Here is a 27,326-nt window from a genome sequence, read left to right as displayed (position 1 = left end):
TCTTGCCTTGTAATCTCTATATCCCCGCAGATGGAAGACCTAAGGGCGAACGATATTCAAGCATCAAATATCTACTATTAGAAAGATTAAACGAATAAAGTAACGTTCGCTCATTAATTAGGTCTTCCCCTCTATTTCATATATTGTACTCTTCATAGAATTAGAGATTAATTTGGGCAAGTTACAACATGTTTTAATTGAGGCGCTGGAATTTCCTCATATGCAAACCGACATTACTTACTTTTATTACCCTGTGTGTTTTACAGATAGAAATTTGTTATTGCTCACAATTTTCGTTGATAACTTTTTTGGATAATGTCCATAATAACGTAACACGAAAAACTACCCAGTATGAAAAATATAGAAATCTATTAATGATGAAAAAACAACGTTGTTCATTGAATCAGATTTTTTGCTGCTTCATTTAGTGTTGTACGGTTCGTGTTTATGAAAAACCGGCTGTTATTCGAGATGTCGGCAATTAAATTACGAGTGAGGTCAACCGTACAATAAAACTTCTATTAGGTGTAGTCATTCATCGATTCGGCATCCCGTAATAGCTATTACAGAATTAGTAAAACCAAATAATAAAAAAACGTAGTATTAATTGCACCTTTTACTTATGGAATTTTTTTATAAATATAAGTACAAGATTCAGAATCGCTTCAACTGATATACAGGGTTCTTCACGACGACCTGAATCGATATGCATATGGGAAAGTACGGCGACTAGTGTCCTGAAAATTTGACTGTATGGGTTTTCCGAAATGATCGTTTCAGCTAAAATAATTTCAGTTTTCTGAAAATTCCGATAATTTAATATAAGGCATAGTACGCCTAAAGTCCACCATTTTTTAATTATTTCAAATTTTCACATGCAGCGCTCCACTAAAAAGATGTAGTAAGTCAGATCTAATATTTTTGGGATTTAGACAATTAACACTTACAGCTTGCAAAATCTGTGAAAACGTTGACAAAAATATATATAGGGTGTTCAGAAATTGGTGCCGAATTTCGCTATCTAAAAACTTCTCTTTATCATTGGATTATAATCAAGGGGACTTCGTTAGTAAATTCATATATCTCAGATTAACGGTTTTTGAAGAAACTTGAAAAAACTGAAGATTCCGTACCGTAGATTCCAAAAATTTAATAAAAACCATAGCATTCCGTTTAAAATAACGAAGTTTGGGTCCACTTCTGGTATAACCGGAAGTTTCAGAAAACTGGAATTATTATAGCTGAAACGATCATTTCAGAAATCCCATGCAATCAAATTTTCAGAACACTAGTCGCAGTACTTTCCCATATACATATCGATTCAGCTCGTCGTGAAGGACCCTGTACACAAACGCAAAAAGTACAGTACAGTGTGTAACATATAAACGGTCTACACAAACAAATTTATAAAAAATGAAGATTCTTGTAAATATAATATACTCCTTTCGGAAAGAGTGTAGAGTAATAAATCAATTCCTCTCCTGGCCACCAAAGCCGTAGTCACATTTAAGAACAATTTATTATTTTATTTTATTAAACCTTAGCAAATGAATCCAACATTTATTTTCTAGAAATTTATTGTTCAAATAAGTTCAAATTTCCAACTATTTTTACTTATCGGCCAAAACAATTCCTTTGGGGTATTTTAAGGATGGAATGATGTTGACAGGTAAAAATTTCACGCCCTTTATGGTATGTACCTATACCAGACAGGTTAATTTGAAAAATGATAATTAGGTACATTTTGCAAGAGGGTAATAAAAGATTAAAATATAAGGTATAATTAAATGGTTATTGACAAGATTCAGTTCAAGAAAAGCTCCTTTAAAACTGCACAACTGCATTTCTATCGCAGTGATTGTCATAGAAACGGTTACAAAACTTTAGTGAATATTCGACATTTGAAAACTATACTCCAATACATAAAGTGAAGACGCATGCACTCTCTGTTAACGAGGAAGCCATGGCTTTAAATGCATATGGTGCATTAAAATATCAGTATCCTTCAGTGAATGTTGATGATCTAACAAGTATGTGTTCGAAGATGACAGGTCTTAGAAAATCAACGGTCTACAAACTTCTTAAGGAAAGGAAAACATGTGGATGTTTAAGTGGTCCAAAATCTCGGTCAGGAAGGCCAAGATTTACATCGATGAAGATTACAAATATTTAATCCGCAGAAAAGTCCACTCATTTTACTTTAAAAAGAAAATTCCTACCATTGATAAAATTTTGGCGTCCTTTTTGGAAGACGGAGAAATCGTGTGTCCGTGCCGACCTTCGTCTTATTTACGGACGATTAAGAAACTCCGGTAGGAAGGAAAAACTATTTTTTATGTGGACGAGACTTGGGTTAACAAGGGGCACACTGTAGGAAAAATATGGCAAGATAAGACGGTTAACAATTTTAGACAATCTTTCTTGGAGGAACTATCAACAGGATTGAGAGCTCCATCGGGGAAAGGCAGTGGTTTTGTTGATGATGGCCTACTGTTATTTGAATAAAAAAAAACCGGTGACTATCACGAGGTTATGAATGCAGATGTGTTAGAGGAATACTTTATACAAATGCTAGATCTTATTCCAGCCGGAGCTGTAATTGTTCTTGACAACGCCAGTCATCACTCGGGACAAGTTGAAAGTCTACCTATGACGTCATGGAGAAAACAAGACATTATTAACTGGTTAATAGAAAAAAATATTACAATCAACAATGACTTGGTGAAAAACGAACCTTTGTCAATTGTCAAAATAAATAAAAATCCCCAAAAGAAATATAATATTGATGAAGTGGCAAGAAATCGCCAAATTGATCGAATTGATATTTGCCCAAGTTAAAGGCGAAGTAGCTCGGAAAAACACAACATTTATATTAAAGGACTTTATTAGAATATTAGTGAAAGAAGCTTTAAAAAACGTTACTGCTGAAAACTGGCAAAAATGCATTCAGCATGTTATCAAAGAGGAAGAAAAAATGTGGGAATTCGACAACATTATTGATCAAAGTGTAGAACCTCTAATTTAAAAAATTCATCCACTAGTTCTCCGGAATAAAATATTGTGGCCTTTCTCCAACTTTTTTTGAGTAATCACAATATTTTTTTCAAACGCTTAACTTGCTTAAGGTAACATTGCGATTTTGAGCACAACAGCCATCAGAATATAAAATCACAGGCAATAATTTCTTACTCAAAATCTTCTCTAGATGGTCTACTAAGCATGAAGCAAAAACAGAGGCTTCTTAGTTCCTTAGTTGCTAAATTGTATAATGTAAAATTATGGACGTATAATTTAGTTTTATAATAAATAGCACTGGCTTGAAGATACGGGTCCAATTTTACCGATTCAACATCCTGTGTGAATACGTGACAAGCTCCGGACTGTGCAATACCTTTGTCAGTATCTTTCTCTTTCCTGGCTTGATCTTTCTAGTTTTATGACTGCAACAAATGTCACACTGATCATTCTTCGGGTGGAATAGACTCAGATTAAGTTTCAAAAATAATTTGTCAAATAATTTACGGCCAAGGCATTATCTACCCTCTAACTCACAATTATCTTTATATGTCATTAAGTAATCTGATTACCTTTATAAAAAAAATAAAAATCGCTTTTCCATTGAATTATACTTTAGGCATATCAAATATAAAAAACTTACTCAATTTTAAGACTTATATAATTATAATTCCTCAAGAACATTGACAGCTGTGATTTGCGGCATGAATATTCATTGAAAAAAAAACATATCCTCAAAATATTTAAGTAAAACGTAAAGAAATTATGCTTGATCCTATAAAACATATGAAAAACGAGCTTTCATATCTAATTTTTTATATAAACATATTTGTAATGTTTTTCGCATTTATTTACACTCTTTCTATTCGGGTGAATTAACTAATACGCCGTTTCTAATGTTTTTAATTTATTTACACACTATACAATACACTTAACTTGCAATAATTTACTTATAAATATACTTATAATATAAACAAATTCTACGATTACTTTTACTAATTCGTTCTTTTCACTACCAATATCTATTCAGAAATAACTAACTGCGTTTTTACAAATCACTTATATACCTAAATAAAATTCTACAAAGTTTTACAACAAAAAGAAATAGATAAATAGACTTTCTAGAAAATATTTAGAAGAAATCCTGTAAATAAACTGTCTGCTACTAAAAAAATTGTATACAAATGAACATCAAACGAGTTCCGCCACTTATCAAAAATGTAAAAGATGCTGCCCGAAAAACGCCGCGCAAATTCGCCGAATTTTTAAAATTCCAAAGTAGCTGGACAGATCCGGCTTAGGGAACCATTTCGCAATATTTAATTACAAAACGTATTCTATACCTTCAGAACCTGCATTCATCTCATCTCAAATTTTATCAACTTTCACTATTATTTCTGAAAAGGCATTAAATTGCCTCACCTTTTCATCATTTCGTAGCCCCTTATCATCATCTCTCCTAAATTGAAATCCTCTGATTCTTATGCATTCTTCTTTGCCTCTCCCACATTCTCATTCACACTTTCAGTTCTCAAATGCTCGTCCGACTCATACCCATTTCACGCGTACGTTCCCGATTTATTTCTCTTCCTAAATCAAAAATTGTTTTATCCCCATCTCCATCCTAAACTTCGTTCATCTATTTGAACCTTCTTCCGTCTTACCTTTTCATATTTTCCTTTTGTTATCTTTTTTTTTTTCTAGAGATTCATATTTTCCACAAAAGTACTATCCCATACCATTATTTTAATGAGTCGAATGCAGCTTTTAAATCGATGAATGTAATATGTGAGTCTATATCCTTTTCTATCAAGCTCCTCAATATGTATATGTTATCTATCGTTTGTCTTTATACACTTTGCTCCTCCTCAATTTCTTCATGCTTGTAATTCCTTATCTTTGTCTCTACGATTCTCGTATATACCAAAACAATATAAATAATTGGATCCCTTGCTGCTGCACCTTTTCAGATCTATCCCAACCCTACTGCTATTCGACTCAACTTCGACTCTTACTCCGTACAACTAATTTTGACTCGCCCTATTTCTCCTCGTGTCTCCTTTCCCCTAGTTTTCGATTCTCCTTCCCAAATTTCTTCGAATCCAACCTCATCACCGAATCATCTTTCTCATATTCTTCTATAATCGTCTGAAACATCATTTGCACTCTTCTCCTGCTTCCAAAGGCCCCCAAACAACTTTGTATCTATCACAACTCTTACATTTGCCATTAATTCCCTTTTCCCAACTCGTGCCATCTAGTCTAGCCAATGCCACCTATTTAGCCCATAACATTCACATCTGTCCCGTTTTTGTTTCTCCCTTTCCTGCTCACTAATCCTGTATTTCCTTCTTCGACATCATAGAATCTTAATGCTGTTAACTGCTCTCCATCTCATCTCCTGATTTATTTTCCATCTCGCTTTCGGGACAGTACTCTTTGGAAATTAAGAAAGACCCATGAAATGCGCAGATAGAGCTCAGAACAGATAAAGAATACAATTAACTCGCCATTTAGGAGAAGTTCTAACTATTCCTAAGGTAATAAAGCAGATTAAATGCCTCAGTTCAAAATAGAATTGCGGGATAGGCATCTTTGAAACTCTTGCGTTGTCTTGCAGCAATATCACACTGCAGATTGGAATATCGCGTCGTTTTGATCTATAGACAGGTTTTATTGTGTTCAGTGAGAAAATTAACCGCACAACTCAGAAAATTCAGAAGTCTTGGCACTCACTGAAACTGAAATCTGTAACCGAGCCGTTCATGCTCATTATTATCTACGTTAATGCCAAATTCTTCAGCCATTTCGTGTACTATACTGCGTCGTTTTCCCAAATTAAGTTTTTCTACAGCGCTGACATTCTCATCGGTAACACTTGATTTGGGGCGCCGCGCATATGGCAAAGTGTGCCAATACTTTTCAGTCGCTTCGGTTCATACACTTGAGTCTTGAAGAGGCACTCATCCCCGAATTGTCGATGAGTTTCTGCTGGTTTTACATTATCTTTGATAAAAAAATGAATAATGATGCGTTGCGCAACAGCCATTAAAGTTTTCCCGCATTAATTCAAAAATTCCGAAATACAGTTGCTGTAATTTACGTGTTTGTTGATCTATTACTTTAAATCAATTTTTATGTGACTAAACTAAGCCGATTTTCACATTTTTCTAAATATCTAAAAGAAACTGATGACTTTAAATTAGAACTACTGTACTAACTGTATTCATTGCTTCCCATTATTCGAAAACAACACTTTTTTCAGTGTAAATATTTATCCGTTTTGTTAGATATATTATTACGAAAACGAATACATCATCGAAAATGGAACAACGACCTTGACAATACCATTTGTGTTTGTGATAACGAGGCAACATTGTACAATTTACGATATCAAAGAAACTAGAGGGAGTGTATTTGGATTCGGTATGGAATCTCGCTGCTGCCTAAATATATAAATAAAATAGTGGTAGTAGGTAGTGGTTCAAAACGTTTTTAATCTTTAGTATCACCGAATCAACACGTAGTAATCCATTATACATACCGAGTTTTTCTTCTTTTTTAATTAAATAAGAAAATTACCATAAAAGAACAAAACATGTTTCATTTAATATATTTTTTGAAGAAATAGTGTGACGTTAAATTTTTCAGTAAAAGTGCAAATGCCACTCATACAATCTTAAAGTAGCACTCCTCAAATTTATAAAATGTATTATCAACGATTATTATTCGATAAATCTTGCATTTGATCTATTTTTGACTAATCTTGCCTTAACTGGCTCATTTCTATTTTGTCTGGATCTTTTATTAATATTGCTTTAGGTAACTGGTTTTCTGACTTATATTGCTTCACATGGCCACACTTTAATTCTATTTAGTCTTAACTGGTAAAATTTTTAATTAGTCTTGCCTTAGACAGCTGGATATTGAATCTTTTTTGCTTTATTGGCTGTATATTTGATTGAACTTGCTTTAATTTTCAATGAATCTTGCCTTGGGCAGCTGGATTGAATCTATCTTGCTTTGTATGGCTAGATCTTGAATCAATCTTTTATTTTAAATGAATCTTACATAATAGAGCTAAATCGTCAATTGGGTTTGCTTTAGATGGTTAAATTTTTACCTAATCTTGCCTTAGACTACTAGTTTTCGTATCTAGCTTACCCAAAATCTATTTTACCTATTGAATATGTAAAACGGCTAGACTTTGAACCGATCTCACCTTAATTGAATCTTGAATCAATCTTTTATTTTGGATATATCTTACATAATAAAGTGATTTGATCATTGTTTGCCTTAGATGGTTGAATTTTTACTTAATACAGCCTTTGATGGCCTTTTTCTTATCTACCTTACCTCAATTCAATAGATATTGAATCTAGCTTGCTTTAATTGGCTGTATCTTTGATTGAACTTGCTTTAGACGGCTACACTTTGAACCGATCTTACCTTAATTGGTTAAATTTTCACGAATCTTACCTTGAATAGCTGGATCTTGAATATATCTTGCTTCATTTGGCTGGATCTTGAATCATTCTTTCATTTTGGATGTATCTTACATAATAAAGTGATTTAATAGATTGTGTTTGCCTTAGATGGTTGAATTTTTACTTAATCTGGCTTTTGATGACATTTTTTGTTTCTGTCTTACCTTAATTCAATGGATATTGAATCTGCATTGCTTCAATTGGCTATATATTTGGACATGCATTAGACGGCTAACCTTAATTGGTTAAATTTGTTCTTGGATAGATGTAAGTTGAATCTATTTTGCTTTATACGGCAAGATCTTGAAACAATCTTTGGTTCTGGATGTATCTTACATAATAGAGAAAAATTGTCAATTGGGTTTACTTTAGATGGTTAGATGTATGTTGGATTGAACTTGCTTTAAATTGTTAGATTTTAAATCGATCTCAACTCAATCGGGTGAATTTTCAATTAATCTTGCCTTAGTTAGCTGGATCTTGAATCAATTTTTTATTTTTGGATGTATCTCACATGATAAAGCAAAATTTCATTAGGATTTGTGTTAGATGATTGAATTACAACCTAATCTTGCTTTATATGACTAAATTTCAAATTACCTTAATTCAATGGATATTAAATCTGCCTTTCTGTTTTTGGCTTTATCTTTGAATCTTGCCTTGGACATCTGGATCTTGAATCTATCTTGCTTGTTATGGCTAGATCTTGAATAAATCTTTCAATTTGGATATATATCACATAATAGCGTAATTTAATCTTGCCATTGATAACTTTTTTCTTACCTTTTATCTTACCTTAATTTATTGGTTGTATCTTTGATTGAACTTGCTTTAGACGGCTAGACTTCGAATGGATCTCACCTAAATTGGTTAATTTTCAACGAATCTTGCCTTGGACTTCTGTATCTTGATTCTATCTTGCTTGTTATGACTAGAAATCTATCATTTTAGATGTATCCTACATAATAGAGCAAAATCATCAGTTGGATTTTCTTAAATGACTGATTTTAGTATCTATTTAACCTTGATTCCCGAGATATTGAGTCTGTCTTGCGTCAATTGACTGTATCTTTGAGTGAACTTGCTTAAAATTGTTAGATTTAAGTCCATCTCATCTCAATCGGTTGATTTTTCAATTAATCTTGCCTTAGACAGCTGGATTTTGATTCGATATTTCATTTTCGGATGTATCTCACATAATAAAGCAAAATCTCAATAGGATTTGTCTTAGATGGTTGAACTATAACCGAATTTCAAATCTATCTTGCCTTAATTGGCTGGATTTTGAATCCATCTTGCTTTATTTAGCTGAATCTTAAATCTATCTCATCTTACGTAATTGGATATCTTTTAAATCTTGATTTAGTTGACCAAAACTTTCATTAATGTTGTCCTAGATGGCTGATTCTTAAATCGGTTTTGATTTAGTTGGGATGAATTTCTGATTAATTTGACTCACAAAGCTGGTTCTTCATTGATCTAAATCGATTTCTCATTTGATACCTGCTTTTTTTAATTTATCCTGCCTCAGACAACTAGATATTTAGATATTTTATCTCAGATAAATCTATGCTCGATTAACCTTGCCATATATCACTGAATTCTATATCAATTAAATTCCTTAATCTCGCTTTAAATAGTTCAAACTTTGACTAATCTTGTCCTAGGTAGCTGAGTCTTAAATCTATTTTGCCTTAATTGGCTGTAAAATTTAATTAACATCGCCTTAGTTGGCTGGATACTAAATCTTTATTGCCTTAGTTCTCTGATTCAATACAAATGAACCTTCTCTTAGTTGCATCGATTTTAAATCAATTTTAAATGGATGTATCTTTCATTGGTCTTGCAGGATCTCAAATTAGTGTTGCCTCATATGATTGAATCTCAGATTAATCTTGCCTCATATAGTTAGTAGTAGTAGCTGAATGTGTTAGTTATCTTGCCTCAACGAGCTGAAGCTTTTATTTATTTAGCATTTGGTGGATGAATGGATCATTGTTTGATCTTGCCTTGAAAGCTATGCTCTCGAATGGAACTTGCCTTGGCTAACTATAGCTTTGAATAATCTTGCCTTAGATAATTGGAACTTGAATCGATATTTCATTTGGTTGTTGAATTTTCGACTGATTTTTAATCTTGCCTGATATAATTGAACCTCTAAATGATCCTGGTTTAAGTTGTTAGGTTCCTCATTGATTTTACATTAAGTAAAAGTATTGCCTTAAATCAGTTAATCTTGTCAAAAAGCTTTAATTAGTTCTAGGAAGGTGACTTTTCATATATTTTGCCTTGAATAGCTAGATTTTTTTTTATTTTGCTTTAGTGAGCTAAATCTTTAATAGAGTGTGCCTTAGATGCCTGTTTCTTCTTTTAATCTTGCCTAAAATGGCAAGAACTTTGATTGATTATAAGGAAATTTTTCATCTATTTCGCCTTAAGTAATTGAATTTCTTATTGATCTTGCTCTAGTAAGCTAGATCTTTACTAGATACTAAGTCTCCAATTTTCCCTAAAGTGGAAACTAACCTGTTGAAAATTTCAGAGCCAAGAGATAAAACATAAAATAAAATTTAAAAACAACCTAAAATTCACTCAAGAAGAAGATAAATTATTACAGTGGAATTCTGGAGCCCTTTAATAAAATTTCATGAATATATAACCTCAAACATATTAAAATGCAGTCATTTCAATACAATTTTGGTCCTTCACTTTCACTTGTACTGCAAGTGTGAATTAAAATCGAAAGAAACTTTCCAATAAAGTTGAAATCTAATTTTGTTTCCTTAATTTCAAAACACCCCTCGTTTATTTTTAGAGTTTGTAAATTTTATTGAGAAGTAGATTCAGACATACTATATTACGGTCCGTATCATTTGAATCTAATTTGAATTTTTTGTATATATCTGTTATCTTTCACAATAAATATTATATGAATAAATTTATTTTATATGCAATATGTTTTCATTTCATATAGATCCATCGTAGATATAGATTATTATTATATATATATAATATTTTCAACATGACGACTTACCCTCTTAATTTGGAAGTGATCTGATTTGAGAGTTTCTTGGATCTCTTGATCTTGTCTGGAGGGTTGAGCAACAGAGTTGCGGAAATTGTCTAGAACGCCTTTAAATGTGAACTTCTTCATAACTTCACGTCTGTCGTCCTTCTCACGCCTCATCACACCATACTTTGGTAAAATACCCGATAGTTAAAAACAATTTACCTCGCGAATTTAAATGATTATTCAAAAAATTTCTATGCCATCTGCGAAATTACACCACTCTGCAGCAAAAATATCGACTAAAATGAAGCTTAGCTTGTAGTACGTCGCGTAAAGTCTGGAATATATACAATGCGCTTCGAAAACCCGGACTTTTAGCAATTATATTCAAAAGGAACGCGTCGCGACGACCTCTACTCTAGCTGTTCTCACCAACTTACGGCACTCTCGCAAAAAAGTCGATATCAGAATATCCGCACTGATTTCGCACAGTTTCGAAAGCTGCGCTAAAAGGACCTAACCTAAAGCGCAAGCCGAAATTTGCACCACTATTGTTTCTCACGAAATAAATATCAAAATACACCCCCGACAGCAAGGATTGGCTAGATAAAAACAACCTGACGTTCCCTACGTTTATCTACATACACATACCTTGACAGATCGATATGAGTCAAAAATACCACATGTTGCTTATGATTTAAATTAAACAATCTTATCTATTTCCGTCTTTTTCTGTTACATGAAACAGAAAGAGATAAACGAGCGTTGATAGGATAATGCGACACAACCTGTTAGCTACGTAGTAGGACCGGCTCAAGCCAATCGTTCTTTAATCGTAATATTACTTTGAATACTTTTGATTTCTACTAACAAAAATTGTTTGAAATTAATTAAATTTAGATGTTAACCTTTGCGTGATATGTAGTAATATATTGATAGCTAAGTGAAATTTTCTCTGATAATATTTTATGCCCCCTTGAGAATGACATATAAAAAATAAATTAAAATAATACGTTTAAATGTAGCACACGTTTGATCAGAATGTTTAATCCGATCTAAAAAATATTTGCCAAGGAATTAACCACAAGTGAAGTAATAACATTACCCCTTCTTGTTTTAGCTGTGCATAATTCAAAATTGTCGAATATTTGTCGATGAAATGTTTTTTTTTATCCCATTCATTCCATATTTCATCATTTTGATTTTAAATAAACTATTACTTTTAATTTTCAAACCGTGTATCCATTTAGACGAAGATTTTAGTCGACTTCATGAAATACGTTCTGTTCATAACTAATTTCATATCCCGATTAAATTATTCCACCCAATACCATTTTATAATGGATATTTTTTCTAGAGAACTTACAAGTTCCATATCTCATCAGCTTCTGGCAATTTTAGGAACTTTTTCAATCATTCATGTACTTGTTATAATATCTCAAAAGATTATTATCAATTTGTATTATAATTACTTTAATGATTAATGTTGTTATTAAAATCGTTGTTCCTTAGTACGGCTCTATACTTCTGTTTGTTACTGATACTGTGCTGAAATAATCTACACCAATACCATTGCGGAGTATATATTTTGTGAAATATCGAGATCAAAACATTTTTTATGCTTAGATAATGTAATAGTAGTAGAAAAAAAGATATAAGAAATTAGAAACGAAAGTTACGTTGGAAATCGATTTATCTTTCTAACAACTTTTAACTTGTGGTAGCACTGCGTTAATACATAACAACAACAGCTGATTCATTAGAAAAATAAAAACGTGATAGATTAATATTTTATACCTAGTAAATATTATTTTAAGTTAGATTAAGTTTGAAAATGTTTTTCAAAATATTTATAAAAAATTGTTCATTGTTGTATTATCAACGAGAACAAAAAATCACCAGATTACGGTAATTATAGGTTATTCGAACCGGTCAATTTGAATTAGATTTAATTTTTTTGTAGAAAATTTGGGATGTCTTTTACAGCAGCCGCATCAATTTTCACATCTCTATCCAAACATTCTTTAGATATTAATGAATTTATGGCACAACCGATCACGCCATTAGAAAAATTATCTTCCAACCCAAACGATATGAAAACAAAAATGGAACTGATGATTTTGAAAGTACAAAAAGAATTTTGTAGTTCTCTAGAAGCCGAAGAAAATTGCAATAAATTCATCGTCGACCGATGGGAAAGGAAAGAAGGAGGTGGTGGCGTAACATGTGTTATGCAAGATGGAAAAGTATTTGAAAAAGCTGGAGTAAATATATCTGTAGTTCACGGGAATTTGCCACCTGGAGCTGTTAATCAGATGCGCTCTAGAGGTAAAAAACTCGAAAATGGACAGCTACCTTTCTTTGCTGCTGGTATAAGTGCAGTCATTCATCCTGTAAATCCAATGGTACCGACAATACATTTCAACTATAGGTATGTTTTTAATATATTTATATAGGCGCTGCATTAGTAAAATCGTTCCAAAGGGCATTTTTCTATAATCCTAAAAAATTTTTTTACATAATTCAACTTAATTATTCTCTAACTTTGATCCTATACAGTTTGAGTAAATGTTTGGAGATAATTTTCAAATAAAGGCGTTTTTCTAATAAATTTTATTATCCTTGTTACTGTTTTATATCACTTTTATTTGGTTTAGGTCGTTTACAAATCAAATTAGTTCCTTTTTGCTCATATGACACATTTTTTGGGGTCAAAAGTAGGATTTTTTAGTAGCTGTTAGCAGATCTATGCCAGTCAGTTTTATGCATTCTAAAAACTTTTTCAATTGCCAGGGAGGAACAAATACTAGTTACTTTACACTCTAAAATGATTAAGCAAGTCTCCATATGATTGATGAGAATGATTTTGGTATAATTTATCAAAGTTTTGTGTAAATTTGCTGTACTTTCATATGAAATGTTATCTAATATGTTTAGTATATAACGAAACAATTCATGAAGAGATAGTCCTCTTTTATTAACCAACAAAAAGCGTATAATACCCGACAAAAAACGATATCAAGGTATATTCTAGCCAGCCTCGGCCCCCAGAGGCTTCTTTTTATTTCCTCGGCTCGGGAGATAACTGAAAGGATAATATTTGGTGGCCCTTGACAAGATTAGGGTCTCCTAGATAATATTTTAAGGAATATTTTCCTTTGAGATGATTGTTCTCCAATTATTAGCTTCAAAGATAGTGTTTGAACCAAATGCCAATCTTCTAGATGAAGTTTCAACAAAATTCTTCCTTCTTCCAAAATTTTAATAAAATCCTAGTTTCCTATTCAATTTTTTTGACTAAACCCCAACATCTAACACAAATTTTCAATAAATTTGTCTCCTAGATGTTGTTTCATCAATTATTAGTCCCCTCCATTTGGAGACCCTGGACAAGATTAGGGCCTATGAAGTGGTAATGTCAGTTGGAGATTTCTATACCACATGGAAATATTGATGTCCTAAATGTATTTGCACTGGAGGATCCTTTTTTGAAGTTCCATTCAGATCAATAAATTTCTTAAATCTTGTTTTCAAAACATAATGGAATTAATGCTTCATTACCCATTTGTATGTTGTTTTCCAAAAAATTTTTAGGTATTTTGAAGTAACAAGTGGTGATGAAGTTCAATGGTGGTTTGGAGGCGGTACAGACTTAACTCCTTATTATTTGAACACCGCAGACGCTGTACATTTTCATAAAGAACTCAAAGACGCCTGTGACAAACACGACAAAACTTATTATCCCAAATTTAAGAAATGGTGTGACGATTATTTCAATATCCCTCATAGAGGTGAAAGGAGAGGCGTCGGTGGTATTTTTTTCGACGATCTAGATACACCCAATCAGGAACATTGTTTCGAATTTGTTAAAAGCTGTGCTAACGCTGTGATTCCTTCTTACATTCCATTAGGTATCTGTGCTTCATTTTAAAATGACTAACCGATTGTTTATCGACTGATTTTTACAGTACAAAGACACAAAATGACGAAATACACAAACGTCGAAAGGGAATGGCAATTACTTAGAAGGGGAAGATACGTAGAGTTCAATTTGATCTACGATAGAGGCACCAAGTTCGGTTTATACACTCCAGGTGCTAGATACGAAAGCATATTAATGTCGTTGCCTTTAACTGCTGTAAGTAGCGTTAATAATAGTTATTGAAAGTTTTTGTAGGTGTTTATATTTTTAGAGATGGGAATATATGCATGAACCAAAGGAAGATTCGCCTGAAGGTGAACTTTTAAAAGTACTGAGGAATCCTAAGGATTGGGTGGATTGTACTTGTGAAAAATGATGGATTGACAAGAATTTTCAATAGAAATAAATAAATAACAGATAAAATACAAAGAACGAGAGTGTTGTGGTGAATATTTGATTTTTGGTGGTTATAATGGAAGGTTTTTGTAATGTAATTGATGATAAGGACCACAATTTATTCATATTTACTCTACTGAGCCCATATTTTTCCCTTATAACTTTCACACTATACATAAAATTCAAGTACTCTACATTATAATAGAGTCTAACATGAATTCAACTCTTTCACTCTTTCAATAAGAATTTTAGTCATCAAGGTTCTTTTTTTAGTAAATTCTTATCTTCCAGAATACTTTTTAGAAAAATTCCAGCTGCATAAATAATTTTTGAAAAAATTCTAGGTTACAAGAAGATTTTTTAAGAATTTTTAGCATCTTGGATTATTTGTGAATAAATACTAGCAAACTGGATAAATTTTTAACTTTTGTTGATGTCCTAAGTGATTCTTCAACAAAATTTTAGTCTCCTAGATGATTTTTCAATAATTGCTAGGCTCTTAGTTGAGTTTCAACCAAAATTATAGCTTTCTGGATTAAATTTAAAAAATATTCACTTTTTAGATGAATAGATGAATAAACTTTCTAAATGATTTGTCATAAAATTTTTGCTTGTTTCACCCATTTTTCAATAAATTTGAAATTTGGTGATTTTTCAACCATTGCTAGCTTCTTCATTAATTTTCAATCAAAATCATAGCTTTCTGGATTATATTTAAAAAAATATTTATTTTTTAGATGAATTTTTTTCAGTTTCTAGTTTCAAAAATAGTATTTCAACAAAATCATGCCCTCCTAGATGAATTTTAAATCAAATCCTTGTCTTCTAGTCAATTTTTCAAGTACAACTCAATTTTCTTAATGATTTTTCATCAAATTTTTGTGTGTTACACCCATTTTTCGATAAATTTTAGCCCCCTAGGTGATTTTTTGACAATTACTAGCCTCTTAGTCAATTTTTCACAATAATCGTAGCTCACTAAACTGTATTTCTTCTTAGATGATATTTCTCTAGTTACTAGCCACAACAAATGGTTTTAAAAGAATATCATACCCATCTTATTTAATTTTTGACAAAAACCCTCGGCTACTAGACAGTTTTTCAACTAAATCCCAACCTTCTAGAAGATTTTTCGACAAATTTTATTGTAATTCACCAATTTTCAAAAAATTTTAGTTCCCTATGATGTTTCAATATTACGACGATTTTTCTCCTGTTGCCAACCTTAGAGATAGTTTTTTTTTTTAATAAAATCATACCTGTTAGATGAATTTTTAACAGAATCCCACCCTCCTAGACGATTTTTTGCTGAAATTCTGATCCCTTAATTAATTATTGAACTAAATCCTAACCTTAATGATTTTTCAACAAATCTTATCGTCTTCACTCAATTTTCAACAATTTTTAACTCTCTAGAAGATATTTAAATAATTTATACCCACTATCTTATTTTTTTAACCAAATTCTAGCCTTCTAGTTGATATTTTAGAAAATATTTTCCTTTTTGGATGAATTTTCCCAAGTTTACTAGCCTCACAGATAGTTTTCCAACAAATTTTAATGCCCTGGTTAATTTTTTCACAAATAATAGTTTTCCTATACGGTAATCAATAAATCCTAGCCCACTAGATGTTTTTTTAACAAATCATAGCGACCTACACCAGTTTTTAACACGTGTTAACCTCCTAGATGGTTTTTCAACAATTATTAGCCTCATAGATGAATTATCAACAAAATCCTATCCTCCTGGGTTATTTTTCTCCTAATCTATGCCTCCTTGATGATTCTAACATACTAAATAATTTTTGCAACAAATAAGAGTGATTTTTCATCAAATATCAGCCTTCTAGATTATTATTCAACAAATACTGGCCTCCTGGGTGCTTTTTCTTCAAAACATAGCCTCCTAAGTGATTTTTCTCTTAATATTGGTCTTCTAAATGAGTTTTTAATAGTTTTTACAATAAATACGAGCTTCCTAAGTGATTTTCCTCCATTCTTAGCCATCTACATGATCTTTCAACGGATTCTATTGTCTTTTGCTAACAAATAATAACTTCCTGGATGATTTTCCCATAAATCATTACCTCTTTAATTATTTTTATACAAAACTCACCCTTCTACATATTTTTTCAACAGATCCTAGGTTTTTAGCTTATTCTTCTCCGAATCTAGCTTTGTAGATTATATTTTAAAAAATCATGGCCTCGGAGGTGATATTTCTTCAAATCTCAGTTGCCTAGAGTATTTTTCAACAAATCATAACCTTCAAAATGATTTTTTCATCAATGCGAGCTGTTTAGCTGATTTTTTTTCAAATCCTAGCCTGCCAGTTATTTTTTCTAACCTAACCTAACTGCCTAGATAAATTTCCAATAAATCCTAGTGTCAGGTTTTTTAACCAAAATCTATCGTCCCGTACCAATTTTTTGGAAATTCTCAACTCGTACTTAAATTTTCTCGAAATCCTAAACTATTTTCACCAAATCTTAGCCTCCCATATAATTTTTTTCGAAATACTTAACGTTTTTCGCCAAATCCTAGTCTCCGATATAATTTATCTCGAAACCCTAACTTCTTAGAAAAAATATAATCAATCCCAAAACTATTAGCATCACTCAAAATAGTTTAAAAAGAATAAAAAACACTTTTATGACAAACATTTAGGATAAATATTCACCACTATATTCAATGAGTATAATTAATATTTTATGCGAGCAATCCATTTCAAATGTTAAAAAATCATTGTTATTTTGTGAATAAAACATTGGGTTAATATGTTACACAAATTATTATATTTTTAACCAATCATTGAAAAAAAATTTGTAAGAACGATGGAATTAGACAAATATTCAACGAGGAGCGTAGTTTTCTTTAAAATCTCTAATGAAATTGACAGAAAACTTTGAAACCCTATTATGAAAGCAATAGAATTCATCAGAAAAATATTTTATTTAAAACTTTTATGTATTCCCTAATAACAACAACGCCAATTCCTCTGCTTCCTTTACAGAAAGTGAAGAATTCATTTCTTTCATTTTATGTTTCTTTTTCTTTTTCAAAACAGTTTGTAAATCGTCAATTTTCTGTTCTGGTAACCTCTTTTTAGTTCTGAAACAAAAATAAATGTGTTAACAACCAAAAAAAGGTATTTTTTTTAGTACAACAGGCACTAAATTGATAACCTGATTGAAAATTCAGTGTGAAAAATGCCTAAAAACTTCCTGAAATAGCAAAGTAATATATAAATTTCATCACTCACTTCTTTTCTTTACTCTTATTTGTTTTTAACTTTTCTTCTTCAATATCATCTTTTAAACGGTCTACTTCCACTTCAGTTTTTTCACCATAAATTTGATCAGGATCTGGTAACCAATCCATATCTGGTACATCATCACTATCACTTTCACCAAAATCATCTTTAACTTCTTTTTTCTTTTTCTCTTTCAATTTTCTTTTTTCTTCTTTATGTTTCGCCTTCACTTTCTCTTTAAACAATTGTTTATCGAATTTGTCTTCTTCCCGTAACACCTAAAACAAATTTTAATAAAAATTTCTAACCTCTGTATAAAAATCGAAAAAAATTTCACCTTTTTAGCTTTTTCTATATCAATTCCACCATCGCTCTCATTCTCGTATTGCTGAGCTAATTCCGATTTCTTTTCTTTAGCACTCTGCACTGCTTGACCTTCTTCGTCAAATAATATCTTTTTATTCGGCACTATTTTTTTCTTCAAGATTTTTTTAGCCGCTGCTGCTTTGCTAATCGGTTTCTTCTTAGAGATTCTACCTACATTTAAATTTGCCATTTCCTTATCCGTTGGTAGATCGATGTCGTGATTTTTCCTTTTAACTGTAAACATCTCGTCATCATTATCGTCACTGTGATTGTCATATAATTGAAATTCATTTGAAGATATTTTCAAATTTTCATCTTCGCTTACACCAGAATCAGAATTATTCTTATAACTTTCGTTGTCATTATCCACAAAATATTTTTTAGTATTTTGATTGTTATTAGAAAAGTTTGTTTGTTTTTGTTTTTCTATTCTGGCATTCATTCTTTGTAGAAATCTTATTCTTGGTGGTATGGCTAAACCTAAAGATTTAGAAAACGCATCTGTGTCTAAAGCTTGTACGTCAAAAACTTCTTTATCTTTCATTAAAAAAACTGCTTTTACGTAAGATATGAAAGCCCTTTGTGCTGTATCTTTAAGAGTTGGATCCTTTGCCAAAAAGGCTTCCATTTTCCTTACTGGATTATTCAGTTTATCAGGATTAATACTAGAAAAAAAAATTTATAAAAAATTATTATAAATCAGGAAAAGCTCCAAAAAAATGTTTATTTCTTATAAAAAATGTGTGCAAATACAGTTTTTTTTCAAAAGTGTAAGGAAAACATATGTCTATGATCAAGGATGTAATTTCTCTAGCGTAAAATCAAACATTCAAAGAAAAAACCCCAAAAAATTTTTCCTTCATCAATATCCACAATGAACATTTCACTGCTATTTCGATTCAATTTAAATCGATTATTAACACATGAGATTGTGACATAAGAATATATGGTCATACTATGTTTTCTTTTCTACCACCACATTCATTGATCTCCACAACAAACTTTTTACTATTTTACTATTATTTCGATTTAACTTAAATCGATTATCGCACTAGAGAATATGACATAAGAATGTATGGTTATATTATGTCTTTTTTTTAACCCTCATATGATATTTTAGTGTACTTACTCTATTTCATCAATTGGAATTTTTTTCTGCTTGAGTTTTTCGACCATTTTAAGTTCACTGGGTAATAAAATCAACAAGCTCTCCCCTCCTCTGTGATATCTAGCGGTCCTACCTACTCTGTGTATATAAGTTTCTGGATCTTCGGGACAATCCATTTGAACAACCCAATGCACTTCAGGAAAATCTAGACCGCGAGCTGCTAAATCTGTACAAAACAAAATAGCAGATTGTTTTCTACAATAACTTTCGTAAATATCCATCCTGCGGAGTTGGTGTAACGTTCCGTAAAGTGCCATCAAACTCGTACCTGGTCTTAACCTAAAATTTTATAACATAACCTCGAAAACGTTCTTATAATGTAAACAAAAGTCAACGACTGTTTGCAACGGTGCAATTTTGATAATTTTAGAAAGCTTTTGAGGCGTTTCTTTGTGTTTTACTTGTGAACAAAATATATTTGTTTCGTTTTAATGACTATCAACCCAGTGGATTTACAAATATGAACAATTATTAGTTGTTTGGTGTTATGAAAAGTTATCATACATAGTAGCAGCTGAAGAAATAAAATATTTTCAAGTATTTTTAGGTAGTATTTTTCAGTAATTGTGATCGAAAAGTTACCAACCACATTTTTATCAAGGCCATATTGAGTCGAGGTTCAATCTGTCTCCCCTTCACATTATAGTAAAAAAAAACAAGGATCAAAATCAAAAATTTTTATGATAACTTATTATAGTGTCGAAATGGCAAAGAAACTGCAATGTTAAATATCCTTGGCAACATAATAAGAGCACTAAATAAGGAAGATACTGTCATATATGTCTCCTTCAATTAATCCAAGGCATTTGATGTGTTGGAACATTATCTCCTTCTTTCAAAGCTGAGATATCTGGAGTATGACGACATATCTTGTAATAAGGCATATGGATCAGAGTTCATCTGAGACTGGCAAAATAGTATCTGGTGTACCAAATGGCTCAATATGTAACCCATTTGTGTTCCTCGAATATATTTTTTATATATGTGACAGTATCTTTCACACCCACATTCAATCATATGCTGATGACACTCAAGTCCTGCACTACTTTGATCCTGCAAATCCAAAAACAGCAGCTACACACCTATATAGAGATCTGTTAGGCATATTCTACGGAGCATAATTTAAAACTGGATGCAAATAAAACTGAAGTTTTGCTAATTTGTTCTCAGAGATGAAGAAATTTTGCAACAAAATTTAAAATTTAATTTGGACAGTGGGATGTTGGTATTCAAACAATTTGCTGAGAACTTAGGACTAATTCTGGATGTAGACTTGAAGTTTGAGGAACATTTAAAGATATTTTTAGTCACAAATGCCAGAAATTGCAAACCTTCACATCATGTGCCTTTTAAAGAAAGTGGGGAATCTGATGACAAAATCAGATAAGTGAAAAAACTTGTTGAAACAAAATAAAAAAAATTTTTTCGTGCCCCGCTGCCCCGCATGCCACTGCCCAAGGCCAGCTTTGATGTGTATATAATATACTTTATAAAATATATTTTGTAAACATATCGAATAAATACATTATTTAATATATACAAATTTATTATAATTATTTCTGCCCAATTACCCTCCTTTCCAGAGATAAATTGCTTTTAAAATAAAAAAGAATTATACAACATTACAATTTTCACATAAACTCTTAATTTTTAAAATATTGGTATAAAGAACAAAAATATACTTACTTGCTAAATATTTCAAAAGTATATTTCACTTGTTTACAGCTTGAAAAGAACACCATGATTTTTTTATGTGGATGATTCTTGAGAAAACTCCACAGTACTGATATTTTATCCTTAAGTTCGCAGACTACATAAGTCTGTGAAAGCTCCTTTGGTGTGCTGTGTTCTAAATTCTCATGTACGCTTATATAACAAGGATCAACTAAACTTAATCTTGCTAAATCTCTCACAGATTTAGTTTGCGTAGCTGAAAATAAAAGAGTTTGTCTTTTGGGGGGTAAATTAGCGATTATAGCATTCATAGTTTGTTCAAAACCCATATCCAGACATCTATCAGCTTCATCAAGTATTAATACTTTCATATTGACGCAATCTAATAGAGGATTTTCATCCATGTGCTGTAAAAGTCTTCCGGGAGTACATATTATAATGTTGCATTGATCCATTCTATTTCTTTCAAATTTTAAATCTTTACCGCCTATAATCAAACCAGCTGAGAATCCATGGTGTTGTCCCACTTTACGAAGCATTTCAAATATCTGATATGCTAATTCTCTGGTTGGGGTAATTACTAGTGCCCCTATTCCATCTAATCTTGTCCATTGCTGACGAAATAAAATCTCCAATAATGGTATCAGAAAAGCTAAAGTTTTCCCCGAACCTGTTTGTGCCGCTCCTAACACGTCTTTACCTTGTAACGCGAGACCGATTGTCTCCCTTTGGATTTCCGTTGGTTTGTGATACCCAGATTCCCGAAGACCCTTGAGAGTTTGTGAAGATAAAGGAAAATCCCCAAACTTTTTAATTTGACTGGTATCAATCTGAAATAAGACATTAAGATTTCAAATATAGATCGTACTATGATCTATATGAAGAAATTGTAAAACGTGGAGAAAATTAGGTTTATAAAGTAAATAAATTCGAACTTACTGTTTCATATTTATCCACTAATTGTTTAATAACAACAGACTCTGGTAGATTTTTCTTTTTACTTTTGGAAAAAACTTTAACTTTCGTTTTACTTTTATTAGATTTTTCCGATTTTTCTTGTTTTGACATTTTGAGAGAATTAAGTTTGAGGTTAGGTATTTGTATCACACATGGAAGATAAGTAGTTTAATTGTAAGGATGCAGTGTACCATAGATAAAAAAACGATCGCTAAAATAGTAACGTCAAAGAGAAAATTAAATTAAATCCTGCAAAATATTGAAAAATGTATAGCTATATAGTTGATTAAAACTGTTATAAAGTAATGCAGCAAATTTTAAAAATGAAAAATATTATTGAGCGAAATATTTCAAAATTCGCCTACATTCAAATACTCAATTACTACTTCAGAATTTCGATTTTATGATCAAAATACACAAATATTGCTACCAAAAAATGAATTAAGCAAGTAGGACTCAAAATATAACATATCCGATTCTTATCATATATCAGTTTTCTATGGTAATCGATGAACCATTCGATGTCATTTAATTATTCTATTTCATTCATGTATTGATATCGAAACGTCAATTGTCAATTTGTGTTAGAGATAAATTTTGTCAAAACCAAACAAAAATATGATTCATTGTGTGTAAAGTATAAATGAAAAAAAATTAAAAATGGCAGGTTTCATAGTAATATCTTCAGATTTCGTTAATGTACACATCTCTACCTCAAAAGATGACATATCGTTCAACGAAAAGCGGTTTTCTAAGGATTTAACTATCTCAGATCTTAAAGTATATAACTCGGCATACATAATAAATTACAATATAATGTATGATTATTTTAGGCAAAACTTGAATTAATTACCGGCGGTAGTTGTAATACAATGCAGATTCAAGCCTTCGATAAAGACAACAAATTTATTTGTTCTTTAGATGATAATAATGCTTTACTTGGTTCATATCCATTAGATGATGGTATGCGTTTACATGTAGTCGATAATTTTATTATGAGAAATGAGCTCGATTTTGAAAATATTCCAAAATTTGAACTGTCTCAAGATGAATATGCCAAAAAGGGAGACACTGTACGATCTTTTTTGTTAAAGAATAAATTAGGTAAGTTATTATATCAAGTTTGGTCATAATTTAATTTATAAAAAAAATTTTAGCATAAACATATTTAATTAAGACTCAAAATATTTATATGTAATTATTTTGAACATTTTTAATAATCTAGTACTAATTAACCAATAATTTTTTTAAAAAATGAATACAATGAGAAGCATAAAATCTTGAAGTGTACATTAAGGAATATTCACTTTTCGAGGTTATGTTTTTGACGTCACTTTGTGTTCATAAATTGATTCAGAATCAGACCCGTGAGCAAAGCTAATGTTAACTTTCCTTGTTTTTTCCAGTATTGAGAGTTGTTTTGTTTTTTTTTTCTCTTATGGTGTTAAGAGAAGGTACTACATTTTCCTTCAATATTTTTTATAGCCTTCTTTCTCCAATTTTTACTACATCTCCAGTTCCCAAACCGTGTCTCCGCCGTGTTTATAGTCCGGATTACACATGGATTTACCATTCATTCTTCCTTTGTCCTGCTCACAAACATTCTTCTCATAGACCCAAAAACCTGAAACTTTGACCATCACTGCATAAAAGTCTTTTCCACTCTAGATGTAGGGGAAATCTTGAAGATTTTTATGTTATATTAGGTAAATATAATGAAGAAAATATCCAAAAAAAAGAAAAACTGGAAAAAGAAGAAAAAGCTTTAGTTGAAAGTATAAAAATAGGTTCTCGTTGTAAGGTATCGGTTCAAAATTGCCCTGATAAATTAGGTACTGTAATGTACGCGGGATCAATCGAAAGCCTTTCTGGGTATTGGATTGGTGTTAAATATGATGAACCTTTAGGAAAAAATGATGGAAGGTGAGTTGAAATTGTGTATCTGGCAAGATGAGTGAGCTTTTTTTTATTTCTTCAGTTTTAAAGGAAAGAAATATTTCGACTGTCCTGATAAATATGGAGCTTTTGTAAAACCTCATAGTGTAACTTGTGGAGATTTTCCGGTCGAAGATTATGATTTAAATGAAGAAATTTAAAACAACATATCTAATAAAAATAATTACAAAACGTGAAGCTTTTTATACATAATTTTGTCGCGAACTTGATGTCATTTTTTAATAAAAACTATTTAATCAAAGTTTTAAATTCATTTAAATAGTAAACCCATCATAAAATAACTTGGAGGGCAATAGTTGAACACGTGTCGGTTTTTAATCCAGAAGGTTGTTGAAAACTAATAAGATTGTAAGATACGATTATTCAAAAACGTCTAATTCGAGTCGATTATAAAACACGCCCCATTATAAATTTATATATATATATATATATATATATATATATATATATATATATATATATATATATATATATATATATGTATATATATATATATATATATATATATATATATATATGTATATATATATATATATATATATATATATATATATATATATATATATATATATATATATAAACATTTCTCAGAAGACTTCTTCTGGTAACATCTTCACTTCAAACTGCATGAATCAAGTAGCAGCGCCGATTGGTTGTATCTTCAGTTCGGATTAGAGACTCTGAACAAGGGGTCATTACGCCATTCTGAAGAGACTCAACAAAGTCAAAACTAGTCAGTTTTAGGGACCTCTCCTTGTAATTGCCAGCCATAAGGGATGCCAATTTCGGCGGATTGTCGATGACATCACGTTCTTCAGAGGAGATGTAATTCAATATTCGTGGTATTAGCCAGGAAAGTAGTTGTTTTCTCCTTTGAGGAATGGCAAGTGTTTTTAATTACTGAACGTGATCAGTTGTTATAAAATATGTAAGTTATAAATATACCAAGGGTTTTTTGATGATATGATTTAATTACGTTCTCACGAATTGAAGTCCCCTCATCTTTAATCAACACAATGTGAAAGGATGAAAAAAAACAAAGTAACTAAGGGTCGGTATTATAGTTCGGTTGACAAAAGGTTGAGATTTAACTGTTATATTACTTCGTACCATGCCATTACCTTTTTGGTGTATAATTAAATGATGTTTAAGTTCACTTGAAATTTTGGTTAATAAATCAAATATTGAAAAAGATATATTCAACGAACTTGGTACTTGTAACTAGCGCCCTCTAGGAGAGTCAGACATAAAAATAAATGCATTGGATGTATCAGCTTCCAAAACATATTCGTATAAAATTTCAATCCAATGTTGCCAGTAGTTGCGACAAAATCATAATAAAAGTGTATAATTCAAATTTTTCACTAAGCAAACCCCAAATATTTTTCAGTGTTCTATACATCCTAGAGACGGGGTAATCATTTTTTAAAACACCCTGTAATGGGGTATATTCGCAAAAAAATCGCGTGTGCGGCTATGGAAATCACCATTTCAACATCGGATTTTCTAATTACGAGGTCTGGCTATTAAACAATGAGATTGGTTACGAAAAAGGGTTTTGTTATAAAAATTATTCTACATACGGATGCTTCCCCTCCCTCGGCACATAACTTTCCATACGTTTTTTCCATTGATCAAAGCAGTGCCGGAAGTCTTCTTTGGTGAGTGCCTTTTGGAGCTCTGCCGTTTTTTGCTTTACCACTTCAATCGACTCAAATCAGGCCAGCAGATTTTATCTTCGGAAACCAAAAAAAGTCGCACGGTGCCAAATCTAGTGAGTACGGTGGGTGTTCGTGAACTGGAGTGCGCTTACTAGCCAAATACTGTTTCACAGATAGCACGTTATGGGCAGGTGCGTTGTCGGCTCTTTTTATACGAACTCGTTCGCGCAGTGTTGCCAAAACTGACAAATAGTAAGTCTGGTTGACAGGCTTTCCTTTTGGAACTCATTCAATCATCACGATACCGTTAATTTCGAGAAAAACGATCAGCATTGCCTTGAATTTTCATTTGCTCTCTCGGCTCTCACTAAAGCGCTTACACCACTCAAAAACACGCGGACGAGATAGGGAATTGTCCCCATAGGCTTCTTGCAACAATTCATAGCACTCAGTCGGAGTTTTTTTTAAATTTAACAAGAAATTTGAGATTGATACGTTGCTCTTGTTTTTCGGCACGAGAAAAAAACACGTTCGATTCAAATCGCTAGTGCACAAATACTATAATAATGACGGAAACGTGTTTTTGGACGTGCATAGACAACATATATAGATACCCAACGCACTAATCGTTTTTTACCCCACACCGTCTAGGGCGCCGTCTAGGCGTGCAGTCTCTTTATTTAATAGCCAGTCCTCGTATTTATAAAAATGTGAGAAATAATGGAAACTAAAGTTTCGACAATAAATAGAATGCACTAAAAATACATCAGAATTACGAAATGAACTTATTAAATAAAATAGAACACACGAATTTTCATTCTGATATTTTATTTCTAGTTTGATTCTAGTAGATATGGAGGTTTTAGTAATTTTAATATTTGTTGCGTCAGTTAGAAGTTTATATTTACCTGAAGGTAAGATTTTTTTTCAAAAATATATTATATCCTTCTTAAGAAAAAATATATATATATATATATATATATATATATATATATATATATATATATATATATATATATATATATATATATATATATATATATGAGGCGTAGAATTCCAAAACCAGCCAAGTCCATTTTTAAAAATTTTTCACAGCAGGCCGATAAAGGTCACATATTTTTGTGTTATTAGTGAACAGCTGATGTTATCTCTTCTTTTTTTTCTTTGCCACTTAGATACCAGTCCTCTAACAGCAATACAAAATTTTCGAGAAAAAAAAATTAATTTACCTAAGCCTGGCAGCCAAATACTTTTTGGAGTTAGCTGATTTTGGAAACCCATAAAAATATTATTTATATAATTATGTATTTTTTTTAACACATATATTTATTGCAATTTATATTTTCACCATATTTCATAGCTATGGAAAATTGGGTATTGCAAACATAAACAATAATAAAAAAAAAACAAGTTTTTATTAATTTAGTATACAAAATTATTAATTATTACATCAGAAATTTT

The 27,326-nt window shown here is 31.4% G+C and overlaps 4 protein-coding genes across 8 annotated transcripts in view; 2 read left to right on the top strand and 2 right to left on the bottom strand.

Moving 5' to 3' along the window:
- The window catches only part of LOC130897169 (syntaxin-binding protein 5), a 273,488-nt gene extending 262,282 nt beyond the window's left edge, over nt 1-11,206 (bottom strand). For 4 of the 5 annotated variants that reach the window (XM_057805887.1, XM_057805886.1, XM_057805888.1 and 1 more), the window contains exon 1: nt 10,537-11,168. In XM_057805887.1, coding sequence (XP_057661870.1) covers nt 10,537-10,689 — 153 coding nt within the window. In that variant the 5' untranslated portion in view covers nt 10,690-11,168. Of the gene's footprint in view, nt 1-10,536 lie in introns of all 5 variants that reach the window. The other variant, XM_057805885.1, reaches the window with a different exon arrangement.
- Nucleotides 11,207-12,041: 835 nt separating this feature from the next.
- LOC130897069 (oxygen-dependent coproporphyrinogen-III oxidase) lies at nt 12,042-16,798 on the top strand. Its single transcript, XM_057805636.1, has 5 exons — nt 12,042-12,420; nt 12,476-12,943; nt 14,107-14,423; nt 14,481-14,650; nt 14,706-16,798. Exons 1-5 carry the CDS (start codon nt 12,347-12,349, stop codon nt 14,808-14,810), a joined length of 1,134 nt encoding a protein of 377 aa, XP_057661619.1. The 5' UTR covers nt 12,042-12,346; the 3' UTR covers nt 14,811-16,798.
- Nucleotides 16,799-17,766: 968 nt separating this feature from the next.
- On the bottom strand, nt 17,767-22,725 carry LOC130897068 (probable ATP-dependent RNA helicase DDX10). The gene is made up of 6 exons (XM_057805635.1): nt 22,231-22,725; nt 21,304-22,121; nt 19,579-19,896; nt 18,421-19,114; nt 18,093-18,361; nt 17,767-17,941 (listed from the first exon to the last, which is right to left on the bottom strand). Exons 1-6 carry the CDS (start codon nt 22,357-22,359, stop codon nt 17,794-17,796), a joined length of 2,376 nt encoding a protein of 791 aa, XP_057661618.1. The 5' UTR covers nt 22,360-22,725; the 3' UTR covers nt 17,767-17,793.
- Nucleotides 22,726-22,806: 81 nt separating this feature from the next.
- Nucleotides 22,807-24,455, top strand: LOC130897074 (tubulin-folding cofactor B). Its single transcript, XM_057805645.1, has 4 exons — nt 22,807-23,028; nt 23,082-23,352; nt 23,955-24,171; nt 24,227-24,455. The coding sequence occupies exons 1-4, from the start codon at nt 22,909-22,911 to the stop codon at nt 24,342-24,344; spliced, it is 726 nt and encodes a 241-aa protein (XP_057661628.1). The 5' UTR covers nt 22,807-22,908; the 3' UTR covers nt 24,345-24,455.
- Nucleotides 24,456-27,326: the final 2,871 nt, after the last annotated feature.

The sequence above is a fragment of the Diorhabda carinulata genome, chromosome 8 (genome assembly GCF_026250575.1).
Source record: "Diorhabda carinulata isolate Delta chromosome 8, icDioCari1.1, whole genome shotgun sequence".
In the NCBI taxonomy this organism is placed as follows: domain Eukaryota; kingdom Metazoa; phylum Arthropoda; class Insecta; order Coleoptera; family Chrysomelidae; genus Diorhabda; species Diorhabda carinulata.
The sequence above is the reverse complement of the archived record's forward strand: the minus strand, read 5'-3'. Positions and strand labels throughout refer to the sequence as shown.